Source organism: Bubalus bubalis, chromosome 1 (assembly GCF_019923935.1).
Source record: "Bubalus bubalis isolate 160015118507 breed Murrah chromosome 1, NDDB_SH_1, whole genome shotgun sequence".
Classification (NCBI taxonomy): Eukaryota; Metazoa; Chordata; class Mammalia; order Artiodactyla; family Bovidae; genus Bubalus; species Bubalus bubalis.
The window spans coordinates 113,245,688-113,267,117 of record NC_059157.1 but is presented as its reverse complement, the minus strand read 5'-3'; the positions used below and the strand labels follow the sequence as shown (position 1 = coordinate 113,267,117).

At 41.0% G+C, this 21,430-nt stretch overlaps 1 protein-coding gene across 2 annotated transcripts in view; it reads left to right on the top strand.

Moving 5' to 3' along the window:
* Window positions 1-21,430, top strand: part of HACD2 (3-hydroxyacyl-CoA dehydratase 2) — an 88,514-nt gene that overhangs the window by 63,822 nt on the left and 3,262 nt on the right. Inside the window, exons 5-7 of one of the 2 annotated variants that reach the window (XM_044942598.1) lie at window positions 14,823-14,944; window positions 16,760-16,938; window positions 19,639-19,737. In XM_044942598.1, coding sequence (XP_044798533.1) covers window positions 14,823-14,944; window positions 16,760-16,938; window positions 19,639-19,737 — 400 coding nt within the window. The remainder of the gene's footprint in view (window positions 1-14,822; window positions 14,945-16,759; window positions 16,939-19,638; window positions 19,738-21,430) is intronic. The other variant, XM_006078557.3, reaches the window with a different exon arrangement.

The window sequence follows — 21,430 nt, the reverse complement described above, 5'->3', positions numbered from 1 at the left end:
TCTTCCTCTTGTCCTCTTCTTTTTCACTCTGTGGAAGCTAAAAGACCAGGTACAGTGATATCCTGACCCTATGCTTCTGTTGCTGTTGTGTTGTGTTGTAGGTTTCTTCCTCTGCTGGGTACTACGGCTGGGTTCGCAGCGCGCTCTTGCTCTTTGCCACCTCCTGGGGTTGCCTCCCTTGTCAGCACATTTCCTGTTGCTGCACATGCTCCTCGGTGTCCCCAGTGGCCATCCATGAACTCGGCCTTTCAGTGGGGGAGGCAGGGCACCTTCTCATCCCCATCGTTCAGATGGGAAGCTGAGAGGCTGTGTCTCTAGGGCACGTTGTGCCATGCCACTATCTTCTTCTCAGGGACCTTTTTCCAGTGATGTTTCAGCTCTGCCAACAAAAGACATTGGGATACATTCAGTATCTTTTGGCCCCCTGAGTGCTGAGTGTCTAAAGTTCTCCACCCTACTCTACCTATTCCCTTACTTTCTATTTTAAATATTTCTGTAGGTGGATTTGCATCACCTTCACTTTTAAAATTAGCACTTCTCCTAAAGGTAGAAAAACTTCATCATTTGATTGTTAATCAGACACTGTCAGACTTTAGACAACTCCAAGACAGATGTAGCAGTTATTTAATGCCACTTCTGCATCTGTTAATAATGGACACATAAAGAAAATGTTACTTTTCTCCTGGCTAGATGGTTCACTCTAACATTGTGTATATTTAGCTTAGGTGATTTGAGCAAAATCAGGTTGTCTATTTTTCTCTGAGTGTTTTTCTGTCCCTTTCCAACATTTTCTTGAACTGTGTATAAAAATTTTATTTCAAAATATTGAAAAATATTTAGATCCTTTTGGGTTCAGTGTCAGTTCACGTCTGACATCTCCTGTTGCACCTTTCTCCCATTGCCTTGGTTCTTTTGTAGCCCTTGGAAAACTCCAGTGGAACTCCTTTGTTCAAAGTGTATTATACTTTTTTCTTTGATGATTAAGTCAGTTTTGTTTAAAATAAGACATCTTAAACCATGCAAGCCAGTATTACCACTACACCCTACAAGAACATAGCCCCATTTTTCAATTAAGAATTGAATGGGTTCCAGGCTCAACAAAATCAGGAAATCAGTTTCATTTGTGTTTAATGTTAATCTTTTTCTCTTCTGGCCACTCCTCTTCACCCTTCTCCGTTGGTGACCCTGCCCTACAAACACCCTCACACTTGAAGTTTCTCAGGACTTTCTTTTGCTCTCTTACCCCAAGGGCTGTCTCTGACATCCTTCTTTCCCGTTTCTCAATTCTGGCATGAGGGGGAGCAGTTACATCAGACAAATTCCGTGGAAGACTGCATAGTTATCTTCATTTGGGAGGGTGTCACGCAGGGCAGGAAGGGCTAGGGCCTGACCTGTCAGCTCCAAAGGAAAGTGTCCCATGGTCAGGAGGTTCTTCTGGGACCAAAGCCAGACCTGCCTGCCTGCCTAGTCCAGACTGCCCCGCACGTGCCCGAGCCCTTCAGGCTGAGCAGTGTTGGCCTCTTCCTTTCCTTCTGCCCCAGAACTTCCAGATTTTTGGTGTCCCCAAGATTCAGTTAGTCTTTTTAAATATTATGCTAATACCCTTCTATCCCCATTTGACTGATGTTCTGGATGTGTCAGTGGTATCTCCTACTTTCCTCCTATTTTTGATAATGAAGTTTCTAACAAAGAAACTTGTTGGTGGAATTCATCCTCTTTGGGCATAAGATGTTTTCAAACTATTGGGTAGTATCTTAACATATGTAATTGCTGCTACTTACAAACAGTAGGAAGCCTATTTAGAGCCAAATCTGGATAGGCAAAGTCCTCAGATTCACAAAGATGTTTGACTCTTGGCACGGGAAACTCTCATGGAAAAGGAATAAGAGTGGAAAAAGAAAAAAAAAATGTTACCTTTGTTTCCCAAAGAAACAACTGAGATGGTATTTCCACTGAGATTTCCCATGGGAGCCTCCGTGGTTTCACCTTGGTTGTCTGTTCAGCTTAAGTTGAAGAATGGCTCAGGGAAGTAAGCCTGTTATTTGAGCTCTGCTGTCAAGTTGTACTGTCAGTGGATAGTTACCAGTAAGTGAATTCTGACACGAAAACCAGTTTTCATCCATGATTTGAGAGTAAAGTGAATTCAGATGTTTATTTCAAGCCAAAAAGGGTAATTTTTTGCTTCTGTATAGTGATAGAAGCATGTTGGTTACAAACATTTTTCTTTCGAATATTTATTCTATCCTGGGACTGTCCATAGGAATTTTTAGCAATGAAAAAAATGTTCTGTGCCTATGCTATTCAACATAGTAGCTGCTAGTTGTATGTGTGCACATATTGAACCCTTGAAATAACCCTGAGTGACTAAGGAAGTGAATTTAATGTAATGTAACTTCAGATAGCCACATGGGACTGGACGTTACTGCGCCGGACAGTGTAGCTGTACTTGTTCAGGGTAATATTATTGGGTCGGCCAGAAAGTTCATTCAATTTTTCTGTAACATCTTATGGAAAATCTCAAAACTTTTTGGCCAACACAGTATTTACCATTTTCTTTATTTCAATCAATTAGGTTTTCATATATTTTATCTCATGTGCAAGATTGTATGATTTAAAAGGAAAAAACAAGTAGCCACAGGAAATGTATATGACATACTTGGTATGCTGTGTTCTTTAAATCCAGGAATTCTTTTAGTACTCTAAATTAAACTCTTTTTTTTTTTTAACTGTTGTTCAAGGCTAAATGAAACTCTTCTAAAAATCCTGACTGCAGGTGTGGGAAACTGTGTGTATTCTCATCTGTTGCAAAGATAGCAGTTCATTAACTGGTGAGCCAGGAGGCCATGCAGACTCCACCTTGCAGACCTGGAGCTGGGCCTCTGCAGTGCAGTCACCATGGTACCACGCCCCACGTCTGGCTTTGCTGAAAACCGTTTCACAGACCTTGTCTCTCCTATTGACTTCAAGGATACCTTAGAAATATAGTCAACATTATTATCCCTATGAGCTCAAAGATTCTCACCTCACACTGTAAAAGATGATTGGCATGCATCGTGAGCATTGCTAAAATAAATCAGCAGAGTCATGGAAAGTTAAAAATTATTAGCAATAAACGGCTTTTAAATAGGTGTGCTCCACGGTACAATAAGTGGAATTTTAAAGCATTGATTAATATTCATTTGAAAACTTTTAATATGTAGGAGGAGGAACTGTCTCATAAATTATCTGCTCCTTTGCCAAAGTGGTCCTTTGTATACTGTTGCTTTTTTAATATAACTATATTTTCAGCATGAATGTGAAAGATCATTTAAAAATACATAAATTGACAAGAATACCAGTACATTCAGTCTCTTGGCAGTTGACTTGCACAGTGAATGCAGCAGGTAACTGGTTTCGGTAGGAACCTTGAAGACAACAGGGGAACCTGAAGAAATCCCCATTCCCCTGCTCCCATGAAGTATCTATGAAGTGTATTTCCATGGCTTCCAGGAGGAGGACTCAATAACCTTTTTTACCTACCCATGTCAAGAAGCCCTGTATAGTCAGGAAGCTCTCATTAAAAGCTGTGATGCATTACAGATAAAATTAAGCATATTACTAAGTCGTCTGCATTTTCCAGAGAATGGAGCCCTTTCAAGTCTGAAGTGAAACCCTGGTGCACTTCGGGAATTTGTAAGACGTGACTTGATATCCACATGTGGATGTGTGTGGAAGCATGCTGAGGATATGCCTGCATTTGAAAGGGAGGGAGGAGACTAATTATTAGGCTTGATGCATTAAAGACTTTTAACTTATCTTTTCTTTTAATTGCCGCCATAAACATCTGTTTTTAACAGGATGAGTTTTGGTATCTTCTCCCCTTTACTGTATTTTGCTCTGGCAAAAATATTACCACAATAGCTGAAAACCTGAGAATTGTGCCTCTCTTTTGCCTTCTGCATTGGTGCTGTCTTGTTAAGCCAAGTTTAAGGAATCTTTCGTTGAGGTCAGTGTTTCAAAGCAGTACATGTTGAGAGCCTCAAGTGTAAACACTAATCAAATTAACCAAGTTTTTAATATACTAAATACTTTTTTTAATTTTAGAGTTTTTCAAATAGTCATGTTACATTTATGTAGCACCTTGCCATCAGTAGCAGAGCTTATCAACTGGTGTCAGATGTCTGTCCCCCAGGTGGGTGTTAAAAGAAATTTCAAGAATAGGATGACTAGAATGTCTACATCATCTCAGAACAAAGGTGGTGCTCACCTCAGCTAGTAATTGGCAAATTGATCTAGTGTTATGCAGTCACTGTTGTTTTGTTTTTTTTTTTTTTTTTTAAGAAAAAAGCAGAAATACAGATTTTTTCATGTGAAATCTCTCAACTTAAAAAACTGGCTCAAATATTTTTTAAAGCACTGTACAAACTCAAACAAAACATTTGTGATCCAGGATTATGGGCATTGTTTTAATATTTTTGTTCCAAGAGATGATACTCAAAGCCTTTGTTTTTATTTTCTGTCTTACATTTTTGCAATTATTAAACCATCATAGAACAAAAGAACCATGACATTTCACAGTGTATATTGCTCATTTCATGTTCTTTTGACCACACCAGTTACACTTCTGACAGTGATCCGTCTTGTCCCCTCTAGAGTGTTGGGTAGGGACACTGGGATGGTGCATTTAGAGGTCAGGGGGCAGACTGTGGGGTGACTGCACCAGCTCTCCCCATGAGACCACAGTAACCTACTGCTGGGCATATTGATCTCAGGCTCTCTTGGCAATAGTTAAAGGACTATTGCTTCATAGAATACTTAGGCTGTATTGGATATATATGGTCAAGGTGGAACTAATTAATGACTGTTTTCTGAGGCAGTCTTTATACTTGAGTTTGGTTGAAGGTAATAATAGTTGCGTGAAAACTGTTAATAACATGCTCTTTGGAGCTGAGAGAATCAAACTGAACTTAGGAGGAACATCGGGAAAGGCTAGCAGCTGGTGAGATCCTTAGACATCCCAGATTTGGTACAGGCTAATGCTTTAATACTTAACAGAAAACACAATGACAAAATATTATTTTGGTAATTAAGCCTAAGAGGCAGCCACCAGCCTGTACTGGATCCCAGCAGTGACTAGCATAGATAGTAGAAACTTAATAAATATTTGTTGAATTGAATTTTTCTTTCATGGAATAAAAATAATAACTGCTATTTATGAATGGCTAGCACTTTACTCGGAGAAGGCAATGGCATCCCACTCCAGTACTTTTGCCTGGAAAATCTCATGGGCGGAGGAGCCTGGGAGGCTGCAGTCCATGGGGTCGCTAAGAGTCGGACAGGACTGAGCGACTTCACTTTCACTTTTCACTTTCATGCATTGGAGAAGGAAATGGCAACCCACTCCAGTGTTCTTGCCTGGAGAATCCCAGGGACGGGGGAGCCTGATGGGCTGCCGTCTCAGGTCGCAGAGTCGGACACAACTGAAGTGACTTAGCAGCAGCAGCAGCAGAACTTTACTGAGTTCTTGATAGGTTTTTCTAACCTCATGTGAACCCATGCAAGGGCAAATATGTTACCTCAGTTTCCATATGAGGATGTTGAAGCTGGGAAAGGATAAGGACATGCAGCCTGGAAGCCTGGAGGTCTGTTTGGTTCCAGAGTTGCAGTGATTGGAGAAGAGGCTAGTTGTAGGAAATTGCCATTCTTTCTTCATATTTCCCGGGAAATGGGCTGAGCAGATGGTAGCATTAAAGTTGGACTAATGGGAACATTTTAGCTTTCAGACCTGCATGTCTGATTTTGTCATAAATGCAGAATTGACCGTGCGTTGCCTGTTTACTGCATGCTTATACATTTTTCTCATTGCATGTTCAGAAAAGTTAATTTCATGACCAAGACTTGTTTTGGTAAGCCAAAACATTTAACTAGGCCATCATCCATATTAAAGAGTAGTTCTTAGTTATTGTGTTGTAATGGAAACAATTTTTAATCAGTCCCCCTTGTCATTGTTGGTTAAGAAAAATCTATATAGTTGCATATTTTTCTCTCCTTTAAAAGGGAAGTATATTAATATAACTCACATTTTCCATATAAAAAGAGTATTATTTTCTGGTTTGTTTACTGTGTATCCTATCATAGGTTTTTATTTTATTTTTTAATTGAAGGATAATTGCTTTACAGAATTTTGTGGTTTTCTGTCATACATCAGCAAGAATGAGCTATAGGTACACTCTTGTTCCCTCCCTTCCGAATCTCCCTCCCCATCCCACCCTTCCAGATTGTCGTAGAGCTCCTGTTTGAGTTCTGAGTCATACAGCAAATTCCCACTGGCTATCTATTTTACATACAGTATTGTAAATTTCCATGTTACTCTCTCCATACATCTCACCCTCTGCCTCATCCCCTCCCCCATAAACATTAAATCATGGATACTTTACATATGCACTTGCCATGTGAAGAGACCAACACTTATCCAGACATCTTTTTTTTTTAACCACCACACGTCAGTATTTATTACATTTCAATTTCTTATCAAGGAGGACATTCCTTTTAAGTAGATAACTAGATGAGTTACTTTTTTTGTTCAAAAAAAATAAAGTTATGGAAAGGACCAGGATTGTCGTCAGAACTGTCCTGTGCCCCAGCCCAAACCTTCTGCTGACGTCACCCTCAAGGCAGTAGCCCTGTGACCTCACTCTCCCAGGCGCCCAGCCCTCCTCACCCAAGGCTATTCCAGCCAAGGCAGGGAACGTGCAGACCAGGCTGCAGACAGGTCAGCAAATACTTATTCAATACCTTCTCTGCTCTGGTATCGTGCTCAGCACTAGGATGCATGGAAAAGAGAAATCACAGGTGCTGCCTTCACAGGGCTTGCTCAGGAGCAGAGTCAAGCAGTGCCTTAGAGTAGGGTAACTGACAAGGCAGGAAAGACAGGCTGCTGGCACCACGTGTCACACTCCAGCTGCCCAGCTGAGGGGTACACCAGCCTGATCCAGCTCCTAGGGAGCTGTTCTAGTCTCCCAGGCCCACTTGTTCCTCCTCATTGGGTGGTCCTGGAGGTACAATGTGTTAATACATATAAAGAATTTAGAACAGTGCCTGGCACTTAGTAGGTGCTCAGTAAATGTTAGTTACATATTAGCTATAATGTAACCTTGTCTTTTCCCAAACTTTCAGTGACAATTTTTATATAACTGTGTTGAATTCTTCTCTGTGTCCTGAAGCAGAGATATAATTGACTTTTAAAACAGATACAATTGACTGTTCACATAGGAATGAATTCTTTATACTTATTAAAATAGTTTCACAGTTAGCTGGTGAAGATTTATACATAATTACTTTTACCATACTTAAGGGATAATTAGCCCTGCTAATGGGAGTTATCATTATCTTAATCATCATTATTATCCTAATCTAAGGCATTTATTGAAAATCTCATTTTGCCTTTTAAGTAAGCTAACCCCTTTTTCAAAGGGAGTTTTTGGACCTGCCCTTGGGGTACTTAAAGTATAAGACAGCAGTAATTTGGATGCCAGTTCAGCCTCAGCATTAAATCTATTGTTCTGTCTCAAGTGTGCTTTTATTGATAGTTTTTATTATAAATGTTTTTACATCTTCTTTTATGGTTATATAGCCCACCTCTTCCAGCAGATTCAGATTCTTCATATCAAAGGCAATTTATAGAAACCAGGTGATATTGTTTGCTTCTAATTATGTCCCCAAAGTGGTTGCTTACTACTCAGGTGGTATTTTAAAATAATTTATTTGAAAATCATTTCAGGTTTACAGAAACTTTAAATTAGAACAGTACAAAAGACTGTCATGTTTCCTTCATTCAGATTCTCCAACTATTGACATTTTACTACATTTGTTCCATCACCTACTCCTCTGTATTTGCATATCGTTCTTTCCCTGAACCTTGAGAGCAAGCTGTACATGATGTCCTGTCCCCCCTAAATACTCAAGTGCCTGTTTCAGACACTCGCCTACATCACCTGCATGCAACCCTCCAATACGGAAGCCAGAACTGATAAAATACTACCATCCCCCCACAGACTTCACTCAGATTTCACTAACAGTCTAAACAGTGTCCTTTTTTTTCCCTTTGTGGATGGCAAGTTTGGCCTTGGAGTACTGGAAGTAGAGGAAAACAATAGAATGGGAAACATCAGAGATCTCTTCAAGAAAATTGGAGAGATCAAGGAAACATTTCATATAAAAATTGGCACAATAAAGGACAGAAATGGTACGGACCTAATAGAAACAGAAGAGGTGGCAAGAATACGCAGAAGAACTCTACAAAAAAGGTCTTAATGACCCAGACAACTGCGATGGTATGGTCACTCACCTAGAGCCGGACTTCCTGGAGTGTGAAGTCAAGTAGGCCTTAGGAAGCATTACTACGAACAAAGCTAGTGGACATGATGGAATTCCAGCTGAGCTATTTCAGATCCTAAAAGATGATGCTGTTAAAGTGCTATACTCAATATGTCAGCAAACTTGGAAAACTCAGCAGTGGCCACAGGACTGGGAACAATCAGTTTTCATTCCAGTCCCAAAGAAGGGCAATGCCCAAGAATGTTCACACTGCCATACAATTGCACTCATGTCATATGCTAGCAAGGTTATGCTCAAAATCCTTCAAGCTAGGCTTTAGTAGTACGTGAATTGAGAACTTCCAAATGTACAAGCTAGTTTTCCAAGAGACAGCGGAACCAGAGGTCAAGTTGCCAACATTAACTGGATCATGGAGAAAGGAAGGGAATTCCAGAAAAACATCTGTTTCATTGACTATGCTAAAGCCTTTGACTGTGTGGATCACAGCAAACTATGGAAAATTTTTAAAGAGATGGGAATACCAGACCACCTTACCTGTCTCCTGAGAAACCTGTATATGGGTCAAGAAGCAGCAGAAACTTAGATGGAATGACTGACTGGTTCAAAATTGGGAAAGGAATATGTCAAGGCTGTATATTGTCACCCTGTTTGTTCAACTTGTATGCAGAGTACATCATGCGAAATACCAGGCTGAATGAATCACAAGCTGAAATCAAGATTTCCGGGAGAAATATCAACAACCTTAGATATGCAGATGATACCACTCTAATGGCAGAAAGTAAAGAGGAACTAAAGAGCCTCTTGATGAGGGTGAAAGAGGAGAGTGAAAAACCTGACTTAAAACTCAGCGTTAAAAAAACTAAGGTCCCATCACTGCATGGCAAATAGAAGGAAAAAATGGAAGCAGTGACACGTATTATTTTCTTGGGCTCCAAAGTCAGAGGACAGTGACTGCAGACATGAAATTAAAAGACGCTTACTTGGAAGAAATGCTATGACAAACCTAGAATAGTGTTAAAAAGCAGAGATCTGTCTCACTTTGCGGACAAAGTCTGTATAGTCAAAGCTATGGTTTTTCCAGTGGTCATGTACAGATGCGAGAACTGGACCATAAAGAAGGCTGAGCACTGAAGAATTAATGCTTTGAGATTGTGGTGCTGGAGAAGACTCTTGAGAGTTCCTTGGACTGCAAGGAGATCAAGCCAGTCAATCTTAAAGGAAATCAACCCTGAAAATTCACTGGAAGGACTGATGCTGAAGCTCCAATACTTTGGCCACATGATGTGAAGAGGCCAGCTCATTGGAATAGACCCTGATGCTGGGAAAGATGAAAGGCAAAAGGAGAAGAAGACAGAGGATGAGATGATTAGATATAATCATGGACTCAATGGGCATGAATTTGAGCAAACTCCAGGAGATAGTGGAGGACAGAGGAGCCTGGTGTGTTACAGTCCACAGGGTCAGAGCTGGGCACAACATAGCAACTGAACAGCAACAACATATACATATATGTATACTCATACACATGTACATCTAAAAGTATATCATTGTGTGTATAAATGTGTGTAAATATATATTCAGTGTATAGTTTATATATGTATATAAGTGTATAAATCTGTGTTATAAAATCATGGGCTCATACCAGTTCCTCCAGTTACAATCCAACACCATGGTATTCTTTCTAGAGTTCTCCCTTCCATGTTTGTAAATACCTGTTCCAATGGCAAGAAGTCCCATTTTTTGAACTATATTGTTTTATTTACTCGGTTTATTTATTTACAACATGTAGCTGATTTTCCATCCACACTAGCCATGTCTTCAGCCTGCCACCTCTGTGTCTCTCCCTCACCTCCTCATCCTCAACTGCAAGAGGGATATTTTCCCCACAGCAGCAGGGGTGTGTGTGTGTGTGTGAACCCCAGGAAGACAAGTCAGAACTGTTCAGAGTTTGGGGGCACAGGCTGGGTTCAACATCTGTAAACCTCATTTTTCCCATCTGTAAAATGGGAATTCGAAGAGGTAATATATGTTCAAAAGTGCTTGGCATATAGTATGAATTCAGTTATACTATTATTCAATCATACTATTATGTAGGATTATTTTTACTGCTATTGTCATCATAATTATTAAAAAGATTATTTCCCCCAAAGTTAAAAGTGAGCAAAAGACATTTCTCAAAAGAAGATACACAGATGACTGATAAGTACATGAAAAAATGCATACCAAAACTACAGTGAGATGCCACTTTGTACTCCTTAGGATGGTTACTGTCAGGAAAGAAAAAGTAAAATAGCAAAATGGTGGTAAACAGGTGAAGAAATTGGAACCTTTTTGCACTGTTGGTAAGAATGTAAAATGATGTAGCCAATGTGGAAAACAGTTTGGCAGTTCTTCAAAAAGCTAAACATAGTATTATATGACCTAACAATTCCACTTCTAGGCATACCCAACAGAATTGAAAAAACAGGTGCTCAAATAGATATTTGTACACTCATGTACATAGCAGCAGCCAGAAGGTGGAAGCAATGCAAATGTCCATCAGTAATTGAATCATTAAACAAAATGTGGTATTTACATACAGTATAATATTCAGCCTTTAAAAGCAGGGAAATTCTGATACATGGCTTTAACAGGGATGAACCTTGAAAACATTATACTCAATGAAAGAAGCCAGATGCAGAAGGAAACAGTATCATTCCATTCAATTGAGGCACCTGGAATGAACAAGGAAAAGGGTCCTCACAAGGAAGCAAGCATGGTGGCACCCTGCTCTTGGAATTCTAAAACTGTGAGAAAAGACATTTCTACTGTTTGAGCCACCCAGACTATGGTGTTTTTTTATGGCAGCCAGAGGAGAAAGATAAACATACTCTTCACAGTTCTGCCAAGAATGGACTCTAGTCTTCATCTCCTAGAGTTTACCAGAATCTCTTCTCTTCACAAATGAAAGGGGTATCAAGAAGAGAGAAGCCTTACCAGCAAGCTTGATCAGGGGATTTCTTTGAAATAACCAGAGTGATGAGCAGTAGGTTCCAAAAGGCTAAGAAGAATAGGGTTTCTTCATAGAGATTTGCTTGTGTGGCACCATCTGTTTTTCTTTGAATGTAATAAAAATGACAGCTTTTCATGTACTGATACTCCCTGAGCCTTTTAAAGTCCAACATATGATGCTGTTTGTGTATAAAGGTTTTTCTCTTGTGCCCATTTGATTCTCAAGCTTGAATTTCTGTGTAAACTCCCTTGGCTAAATTACACAAGCCACCCACTCCCCATGCCTCCTCTCTCACTGTAGAGCAAGGGGCTGAAACCTGCCATCTGCAGTATGGAGGGTCCAACACACAGCTCACTGCCCCAAGCAAAGGAAGATTTCCTGGCTGACCTGGTTGCCCCATGCCCACATCCTCATTTGTGCTGTGAGTGAGGGCATGCAGCTTTGAAACATGGCTTCAAAACATTTTTGGTCAACCTAGCCCAAACTGCTTATTGGTCTCTTTAACTCATTAACTCATTTTAACTCATTCCATTCTACCCCTGTTTTGAGTTACTGGATCAGTTCAGTTCAGTTCAGTTCATAGTTATCTGCAAATTAGACAAGCTTGATCTCTGACTTTACATGAGCTCCTTCTTAATAACATGTTGTACTTCCTGTAGATCTGAAGATATCATTTGTACAGAACGGTCATTTTCCCTATCCTTAGGCTTTTAACGGAGAAGGCAATGGCAACCCACCCCAGTACTCTTGCCTGGAAAATCCCGTGGATGGAGGAGCCTAGTAGGCTGCAGTCCATGGGGTTGCTGAGTCGGACATGACTGAGCGACTTCACTTTCACTTTTCACTTTCATGCATTGGAGAAGGAAATGGCAACCCAGTCCAGTATTCTTGCCTGGAGAATCCCAGGGACAGCAGAGCCTGGTAGGCTGCTGTCTATGGGGTCTCACAGCAGCAGGCTTTTTAAAATGATGACGTAGTCTTCACAGCTGGATTCTGGGAACAGACTGTTTTCACATTCCTCCTGAGTCTGAGTTTGTCGCAGTCCTTTTGGTCTAACTGAAGGTGTGTGTGAATCAAATACCTTCTAGACTGGATCAGAGCAGAAGGCTGGGGGGCTTGCTTGTCTGCTTCTCCCTATTTAAAAGCCTCCAAGACTACACAGAAACTAGTATCAGGTATCAAAGCGCAGGCAGCTGATTAGGATTGAATTGTTTTGCTCCACAAATATCTGTTGAGCTCCTACTTGTGAAAAGCACAAAGTGCTTTTGGGAATCAAAAAATGAATAAAACACGCTTCCTGCTTTCAAGACTATTACAATGCACAATATTAGAGAAGAACTTCTATTATAGCCCAAAGATCTTTGAGGAAGGCTTTCAGCCCATAGCTGTAAAAGTATATCTCCTTAAGATGAGGATTACAAAGTATATCAAAAAAAAGCAAAGTGTGCTTTGAAATTATATTTTGGTATAGATGGGTTTTAAGCAAGGATTTGTGGACAGACTGAAAAATGAAACATGAAAGCTTTAAAGGGGTTTAACTTTTGCTTTACTTTGGCTAATATAAGAGCACCAAGAAAACAAAAAGTATTCTCGCTCTTGACAGTATAAAATTCTTATTATTTTTAGAGAATAGTAACTGTGGATTTATGAAGTTCTTTGTCAGAGCAATTTAGTTAATAGGTATGTAAATGACTGCTTATTTCATTGTGTAGGCAGATCACTCCATGTTCACTTTCTGAGGAAGAATATAAGTGCTCAGTAACATTCCAAATGCAGAGAAGCAAAAGTTAAGGTTACTTAACTTTTTTTTTGCCATACTTGTCTTATATTAGATGTTAGGAGTAAGACAGAGATGATCTTGTAAATGATATTTGTTTGGTTTGCTCAGCGGAATTTCTTATTCACATACAACTCTCTAACTGCCCTTTTTGAATGTAAGAAAATATAAGTGAATTGAGGTGCAAGGTTGTTTCTTATTCTTACTATTGGTTTTCAAGCATAAAGGATCATCATAAACTTAGCTGGAGTGGGAAGGCTGGGTGTGCTGAAAGTTAATACCACAGTAATAAATGTTCATGCAAGATTTGCAGTCTGAGGCATATCGTGAGAACATCCCCTAAAATGAAAATACCTAAGAAGTCAGTGAGAGATTTTATTTTGTGGGGCTCCAAAATCAATGAAGATGGTGACTGCAGCCATGAAATTAAAAGACGCTTGCTCCTTGGAGGAAAAGCTATGACCAACCTAGACAGAGACATTACTTTGCTGAAAAAGGGCCATCTAGTCAAAGCTATGGTTTTTCCAATAGTGATGTATGGATGTGAGAGTTGGACTATAAAGAAAGCTGAGAACCAAATAATTGATGCTTTTGAATTGGTGCTGGAGAAGACTCTTGAGAGTCCTTGGACTGCAAGGAGATCAGACCAGTCAATCCTAAAGAAAATCAGTCCTGAATATTCATTGGAGGGACTGATGCTGAAGCTGAAACTCCAGTACTTTGGCCACCTGATCTGAAGAACTGACTCATTGAAAAAGACCCTGATACTAGGAAAGATTGAACGCTTGAGGAGAAGGGGACAACAGAGGATGAGATGGTTGGATGGCATCACCGACTCAATGGCCATGAGTTTGAGTAAGCTCCGGGAGTTGGTGATGGACAAGGAAGCCTGGCGTGCTGCAGTCCATGGGGTCGCAAAGAGTCAGACACAACTAAGTGACTGAACTGACTGACTAAGGAGCCTTATTAGAAGCATATTGGTTTTTTAGCATGAAAACAAAACAGCTTCAGAGGAGGCTGAGAAGTCCAAAATTCTTCTGGCTTTAGCCACCTCCTGTGATTAGCATAGAAGCCTCTGTAATCCCTGATTTAAACCAGGCTCATCTGGGATCAGAAGTCACCAGTGGGAGAGAATAAATGGGCTTGCCTCATAGACGATCTCCAGCTTCCCTGACATGAATTCATCCTGCCCAGGGAATTAGCTTCATCCTCAGTTGTGTTTTTATCATTATGTTGCCCTTCTCTGAAATTTCGTTGGATTCCAGATTGTCATGGAAATCAAATTAAAATTCTTATTAATGGATCCCAGGCTTTTCACCAGTTCACTCTTCTACTGTCTTGCCTAAGCGTTCTTGGCTCCCACAACACCGGTTCACATTCACCACATCATGTCAGCAAGCAAACACGCAGAAAGTCCCTCATCGTGTTTGTTTCTCCCTGTGGGCTCCAGCTCAGGTAATCCCCTCTCCCTGTATCTCTCACTCATCAGTAAGCCGAGTTTCTTCTCACTTGCCCCTCGTCCCTTGGCTCTGCAGTTGTTGTCATAGACATGTCTGTATTCTGTATGTGGCAAGCTCTTTCTGTGCTGTGGCCCTGAGGTTACAGACAAGGAGCTGTGTTGACTTCAACCCCACCAGCTCAACAAGGGGGAAAGGACTCAGCTCTCCACATTGTGAGTGCTTCTTTGTTAAAATGTTTTGTGTGTTTGCTTTTTCCTTTGTCTTCCTTTTCCTACAGGTCCAGAGTGAAGACAGTGTCCTCCTGTTTGTTATTGCCTGGACCATCACAGAAATTATCCGTTACTCCTTTTATACATTCAGTCTGTTAAACCATCTGCCTTACCTCATCAAATGGGCCAGGTAAAGAAGTACATGAATGATGACTAACTTTTGAAGTCTGTACTTTTTCTTTATTGCCTAAATACTGTTTTTTATTTCTAAAACTTGTGTGAGGTAGGGGTTGAATAAAATTCTGCTCTGTGGATTTCATCAGGACAAGTGACTATGTAACTGTGATCTATAAAAACACTTTTAAATTTTTTATCTCTACTTAAGTGATTTATTTGGGATCAATTCTCTCAGTTAAATTATTCAATAGAGATTTGATAGAGCATCTCTTTTTTGTCCATAGAAAACTTTACTGATGAGCTTCTGCCATTATGATGGTTTTTTGGGACCAAGTCCAATTCCTGTCTCAATTTTTCCAACACAATAATTCTTAAATTACTCTTTAATTAATAACAAATGTTACAGGGCACTTTCAGCATATTATCAGTTTAGTTTGCTTTGATTATTTTTAACAATAGTATTTGTTACGAATTTGGTGAATTTCTCATCATTCATCTGATTATCTGAACTAACCTGTGACACAGTTGTGAGCAACTTCTGAGTTAGAAATGACAACAGGAATGAGTGACAAAGCCAAAGGATCAAAATTGTCCTTGGGGCCTAAGTGCCTCATTTCATAAAAGGAAAACAGTGGTTACTAGACAATTTATGAGTTTAATGATTAAACAGAGACATAAACCAAATGTTTCCAAAGCATGGGAATTTCTTTCCTTTTTTTTCACCACCCCCCTCTCCCCACCCAGTAAACATTTGTATTAGGAAAAGAGGAGAATGGGAAAAGTATAGTGGTTTCTAACCAAGTTGGGCAGCAAAGCTGATAGGAAAATAGAAAGCTGTCTATCCTAGTTATAGGGCAAGTTTATTGACCAAACCCTGCTTTTAGTATTAGAGAAAGATTCCCTCTGTGGCCCCTGCAAGAGTCGTGCTTTTCCACCCTCCTAAGCATGGCTGAAGGTGACAGCGGAGAACATATCTTTCTTTCATCACATATTTCCTGTATGTGGAGGTTTACAGTCCAGTATTTACTGTCAGCCACAAACAGCCAAAGGCTTTTTAAACATGAGCTGATGATTTATTTAGCAATACTTACACCTCAGAATGGCTTCCAGTTAGTTCCATAGGGTGAGCCTCTCCAAAATTCTTTTTAAAGCATGAGAAACTCCTTTTTAAAGTGAAGAAAATAGTGTAGAGTCACCCATGTGATAGTAATTGGGTCTTTTTTTGGGAGGGGGACTGGAAAATTACATAATGACCAAAGCTATCATACAATTTTTAATATTTTTTAAACTTAGCATGTATTTTATTTTTCACAATAGCATGTACAGGCTTTTGAAAACTTTGCAGTATATACACATTGGATATGCTGCTTTTTTCAGTCCACAGACCAGAATTGGTGTGCATTGTAGGGATTCTTGGACACCTTGTTTCAACACCTTCCCCCCGAAACCCACACCCACCTATGAGGCAGGACCCTTCAGTATGAACCATGACTCCATGCCCCTACTTTGCCAGTATTTGACATCATCTCAGTTATTTTAGGGGGTTGTTTTGAAGAGTTGTTTATTTAGTCAGGCCAGATTTTGAGGCTGACCAAATACATTTTGTTTTAAAACATTCGGAAACATACCTGCTTTGGCCCTTTTCAAAAACTGGCTTGTAAAACCTGAATTTAAGCAGTGGGTAAACAGCAAAGTGTATAAACAGTAGCTTTCTACAAGACCAGTCCTGATTACTTAACGATCAGTACTGGTTGTGGAGGTGGGAGGGTGCATCTTTCTACTGAAGCTGGCTTCAAACCTCAGTAATGAATATTTTGTTTTGTTTTAGGTACACACTCTTCATTGTGCTGTACCCAATGGGAGTGTCCGGAGAATTGCTCACAATATATGCCGCTTTGCCCTTTGTCAGACAGGCTGGCCTGTACTCCATCAGTTTACCTAACAAATACAATTTCTCCTTTGATTATTATGCATTCCTAATTCTGATAATGATCTCTTACATTCCACGTAAGTAGATATTTATGCATATATTTATTTATATTTTAAAAATTGGCTCAACAATAGCTAGAGTTAAATGCCTTTGGTTATTTTTACACCATAAATCTAATTTATCGGGGACGCTTTGGTTTTCATTGAAGCTGACTGCCAGAGAGTTTTCTCTGGTAGTAACTGAATAAAGATGAATTCCTCTCAGCTGCTAAAATGCAGCCCTTAGTGTGTGTGTGTGACACAGTGAATGCCAGCATAGGTTAACTGCCTATTGGAGGAAAGGACTGAGTGGAAAGCAAAAAAAGAAACCATTAGAGACCTTACCTTGACTTTTTTCAGTCTCTTAAAAGCTGCTTGTTACGGTATTTGAAAAACACTGTAGAGAGAGTTTTACACTTTCGCCAAATCAAAATAGACATTACTTCACTTTTAAGGAATGGGTAATTGACTAGAAACAAGTAAAATAAAAATAGATTAATTGATTAATTTTTTCTTTATTTCTTTTTTGGAAATAAACACTTAAAGCCATCTGAACAGGACATAGCATTCTCTTCAGGATGGTTTCCAATTATTTTAATAGTCCTGCTGAAGGTTTAAATATATAGATACTCAAATCTGCCTACCAGCACATTAACAGAGAGAAAAGGCCACATTTGAGGCTTCCCTGAAGTGAGTATTATTTGCTGAGGATGAAGAGTTGTTTACTCCTTTTCTCAAATTCTGATGTTCAGTTTCTATCCTATAATTGATTTCCACATATCCAAAAGTCCTGTTTTACCCAAGGCCAAGTAAACTGACTGCTTCTTCTCCCTTAGCTACTTCCGTTGGCATTATGACTCTAAATCTTATTTTAGGCTGTAAGATGCTATATTCTCCCCTAAACCTCAGGTTAAATTCAGACTGGAAGGTTGGATTTTTCTTCAGCCCACAGCATTAACTGAATGAATCATCCTAACAATCACAGGTGACGAGCTTGTGTCCCCTTGTGGATTTTGAGGGAAAAAAACGACATCCCAGTTTCTTGTGAACATTTATCTTGGAGAGGTTCTTGGATGCACTTCTGCTTTGTGATTCCTTTTACACCTGTTAGTAGCAATCAAGTCCTCCTCTCTGTTGCTGGAACCAGGGTGGCTAAAGGCCATCTCTCTCCAAGTGTAAAAGGTCGATTTTCAAACAAAAGATAAATATGGAAGAGTGTAAAAATTTACGTAGTAAGAATTAACTTAGAGCTTTTCACCTTTCCGATTGTGTTTCATTTCCAGTCTCTAGAGCAACAATTCCTAACTGCAGTTTTGCCACACCCAGGCTAACCAGTATTATCCTGATGAGCACCACAAGATTTATTTAAATTCAGCATAAGTCTTTAAATGGAGATAAATGCTGTGTTGGATAACTGGGAACAGGGCCAGGAGACTATCATGAAATTAAACCAGTAACAAAGTGCTGCCCCACTAATGGAGACCTGGGCCCTGCCTCAGAGGTGCTGCCAGGTTTCCAGTCTGTTGCAGGTGGGGCTGTCTTCCAGGAGCAGTACTCTGGGAAGCTCAGGGCACTCTGCACCTCCTAGTCTCTTTTTGTGCCACGGGGGCCAACCAGAGCCAACCTTTTGCCTCACCCTGCTGACCTCTTGATAGAGAAGGGGCCTGGTCAAGCACAGGATGACAGGATTCCTGGAGGAAAACAAACCCAGTTCTGTGGGATTTTCCTTCGTGGCCTTAGAAAAGAAGAGAGCACAGACCTAAGAGTCAGCTGTCTTAGAGCAGGGAAACTCCTCTCAGCCAGCATCTGCTTTCCGTACCTCAGTCCTTCCCCCTTCTACCGTTCTCAGCCTCCTTTTAATGAGAGAACTTGGCTTGGTTAAAGTCCATACTCTTTCATTTCTAAGGTAGCTTAACTCTTGTAGGACAAAAAAAGGATTCATTTCAAGGACAGAGATTAAAAGGTTCCCTTCAAATCCCTAACTCCCCACCCAGGCTCAGGATGGCAGCACAGACCCTGTACTGCTGCAGATCACTCGTGTCTGCTGGCGCTCACTGTGCTTCTGGCCTGAGCCAGTGGCCCTGAATGTTTTCAGTAGTTTATGTTGTTAATACTGACACCAGTTTGTACAGTTCATTCCAGCCAACTGCATGTTTCCAACTTTCCAAAACTTTGTATTTATAAGAAGAAAATGCAGTCAGGAGAGGTTGCTGTTGCCATGCAGCCTTCTTTACCAAATTTGGATTCCCTTCCACAACTTAGGTTTCTTTCAGTCCCCTCTCATGGGACGTGGGTGATGTGCGTATCTTAGAAAGCAGCACCTCTTCGTTGTGGTGTTGACCAGATGTTGCAGTGTCGCACCTGCAGCCCATGTTGTGCGTGGCCTGTGGCCGCAGCCCTGGGAGTTTTCTCATATCAGGGTGCTTTGGATTCCCTTTGGGGTGTTCCTCTCCTCTGCTGCAGCTGCAGTAGGAGTATGGACAGTATCTGTTTACATTACCTGCCCTCCCCCTTTTGCAAATTGGTGAAAGTTAGCTGCAGGGCTGGGGTTTAAAAAAGGCAGAGAGAAATGAGAAACAGTGATAGAGGTCAGGGTCACCAAGAAGCAGGGCACTGTCCACGTTGTCAGTAACCATAACCGCCCTCTGATTATTAGAGAAACAGAAGGAACTTGCCCCAAGCAGAGTGTTTCCAGTTGCCCTCTGCCTTCAAGTCTTAAGAGCGCCCTTCTCCTTACAGGAAGGTGTGCCCAGTGCCGCCGCAGCCACCCACCCACCCTCTGGCACAACAGGACGGACACATGCACAGCCGCCGTCTCCACCCTACATGTCCTGAACTGTAAGAGCAGAGGCTAGAATTCTGAACAGCCTGTTGTCAGGTTGAGATTTTCAGTGTAGTTAAAAGCAGGCAGCCATGCATCTGGAATTATTTCAGTCACTGTAGCTGGTGTGACCATGTGAGTAATTGAGATGGAGACAGTGTCCCCCAAGTTCTGGTCACCAGGGAGTCACTGCCAGAGGAGCAGAGAATCTCTAGCCCAAGTACTCCCACTTTCCCCGTCTCCCCCACACATTTCTTTCTCCTGGGCACTGAGCAACTTCTGGAAGAATGTAACAAAATGAAAGGGCCATATCTGCTCCCCAGTCCTGACCAGGAGCCTCGTAGCTGGCAGGCCCTTGCATGAGGATGAAGGTATATTTAGGCATCTTGTTGCCACTAAAGGCCTATTGAATGGCTTTTGGATCGTTGTCCTGCGTCAGACCCTGTGGGTCCATAGCCACACTTTATATGAGTGACATAATCACAAATGCAGCCAGTGGAAAAGTCCTTAGTGTTCTTTGCTGCAAAGTTTCCCTTTACTAAGGTATATCTATAGAAATGTGACTAGCCTTACATTTTTAAATGATTACAATTAGCATTCCTTATGGTTTAATTATATCCTTACTTCCAGTTTTTAGATTATAGAGCTTGTCAAGTTTTCTGGCGTTCATACCAAAATAGTTCTCTCACTATTGAATTTTATGCACAAGCTGGGTCTTTTCTGTGAATAACTTCCTGCCTGCAAATAGTGAGTGGAGTGGATGGCAGCGCTGTTCAGCACCGGGGCCTCCTCTGCAGTTTATCAAATCTGTGTGCACACACCCACTGATGTCTTGGTACTTTGGGAGGATCGTTTGACATTTGGCCAACTTGGAACCCATTTGGAAAGAAAGAAACTGTCAGAGAAGAGTTGGCAGTAGTAGAAATCACCTCCCCCAAAACACAGGTTACTGTCTAAAATATAGAGAGTGGAGCCGTTGAGAAGGGAAGGTGGATGGTGTACGTCCAAGACCATCTCACTGGAATATTTTATGTGGTTTTTGAACCCCCAGTTTACAGTAACCTTGTGAAGGTCAGATAGCTTAAGCTGGCGTCTCCCAACAGGGACACTGTAGGCCTTTGGGATGGGACAGCTCTCAGTCATGGAGGGCTGTCACATAGTGTGGATTTTGGCATTACTGGCCCCTTGCACTGAATGCCAATAATATCCCCACTCCATCCTCCCACCCCCGTTTCCAACTACTCCCTAGAGAGGCAGTACCACCCTGTTCAGTCGAGAGCCAGTCCTTTTTAAAGTAACTTATGAAATGACCAAGAACAGAATCTCCAGTGCGTAAGGGTTTGCTTTTCACATCCAAACGTGGCTTAGTGGTGTTCAGATCAAACACCACTCCACGGTCTTCCCAAAGAACAGCATTTCTCTGGAAGTACCTTTGGGACATCCTCCTGGGTGACAGAGCAGGGGGACAGGGAGGGTGAGACTGAGGGTCAGGAGCACGGAGCCTGGTCCTGACTGTCAGTGATTTGCTGTGAGACCGCAGGCAAATGCCCAGCCTCTCTGAGGCTTCCATTCCTCCTCTGTGAACAGGAATAATAACTCCAGCACTAGAATTCATCCCCTAGTTGTTGGGAAATCAGAGAATAAATGTGAAGACAGCATGAGCTTGTGTCAAGAGTATTATTTGGCAGCTCTGCGGCATCTTGATTGGTA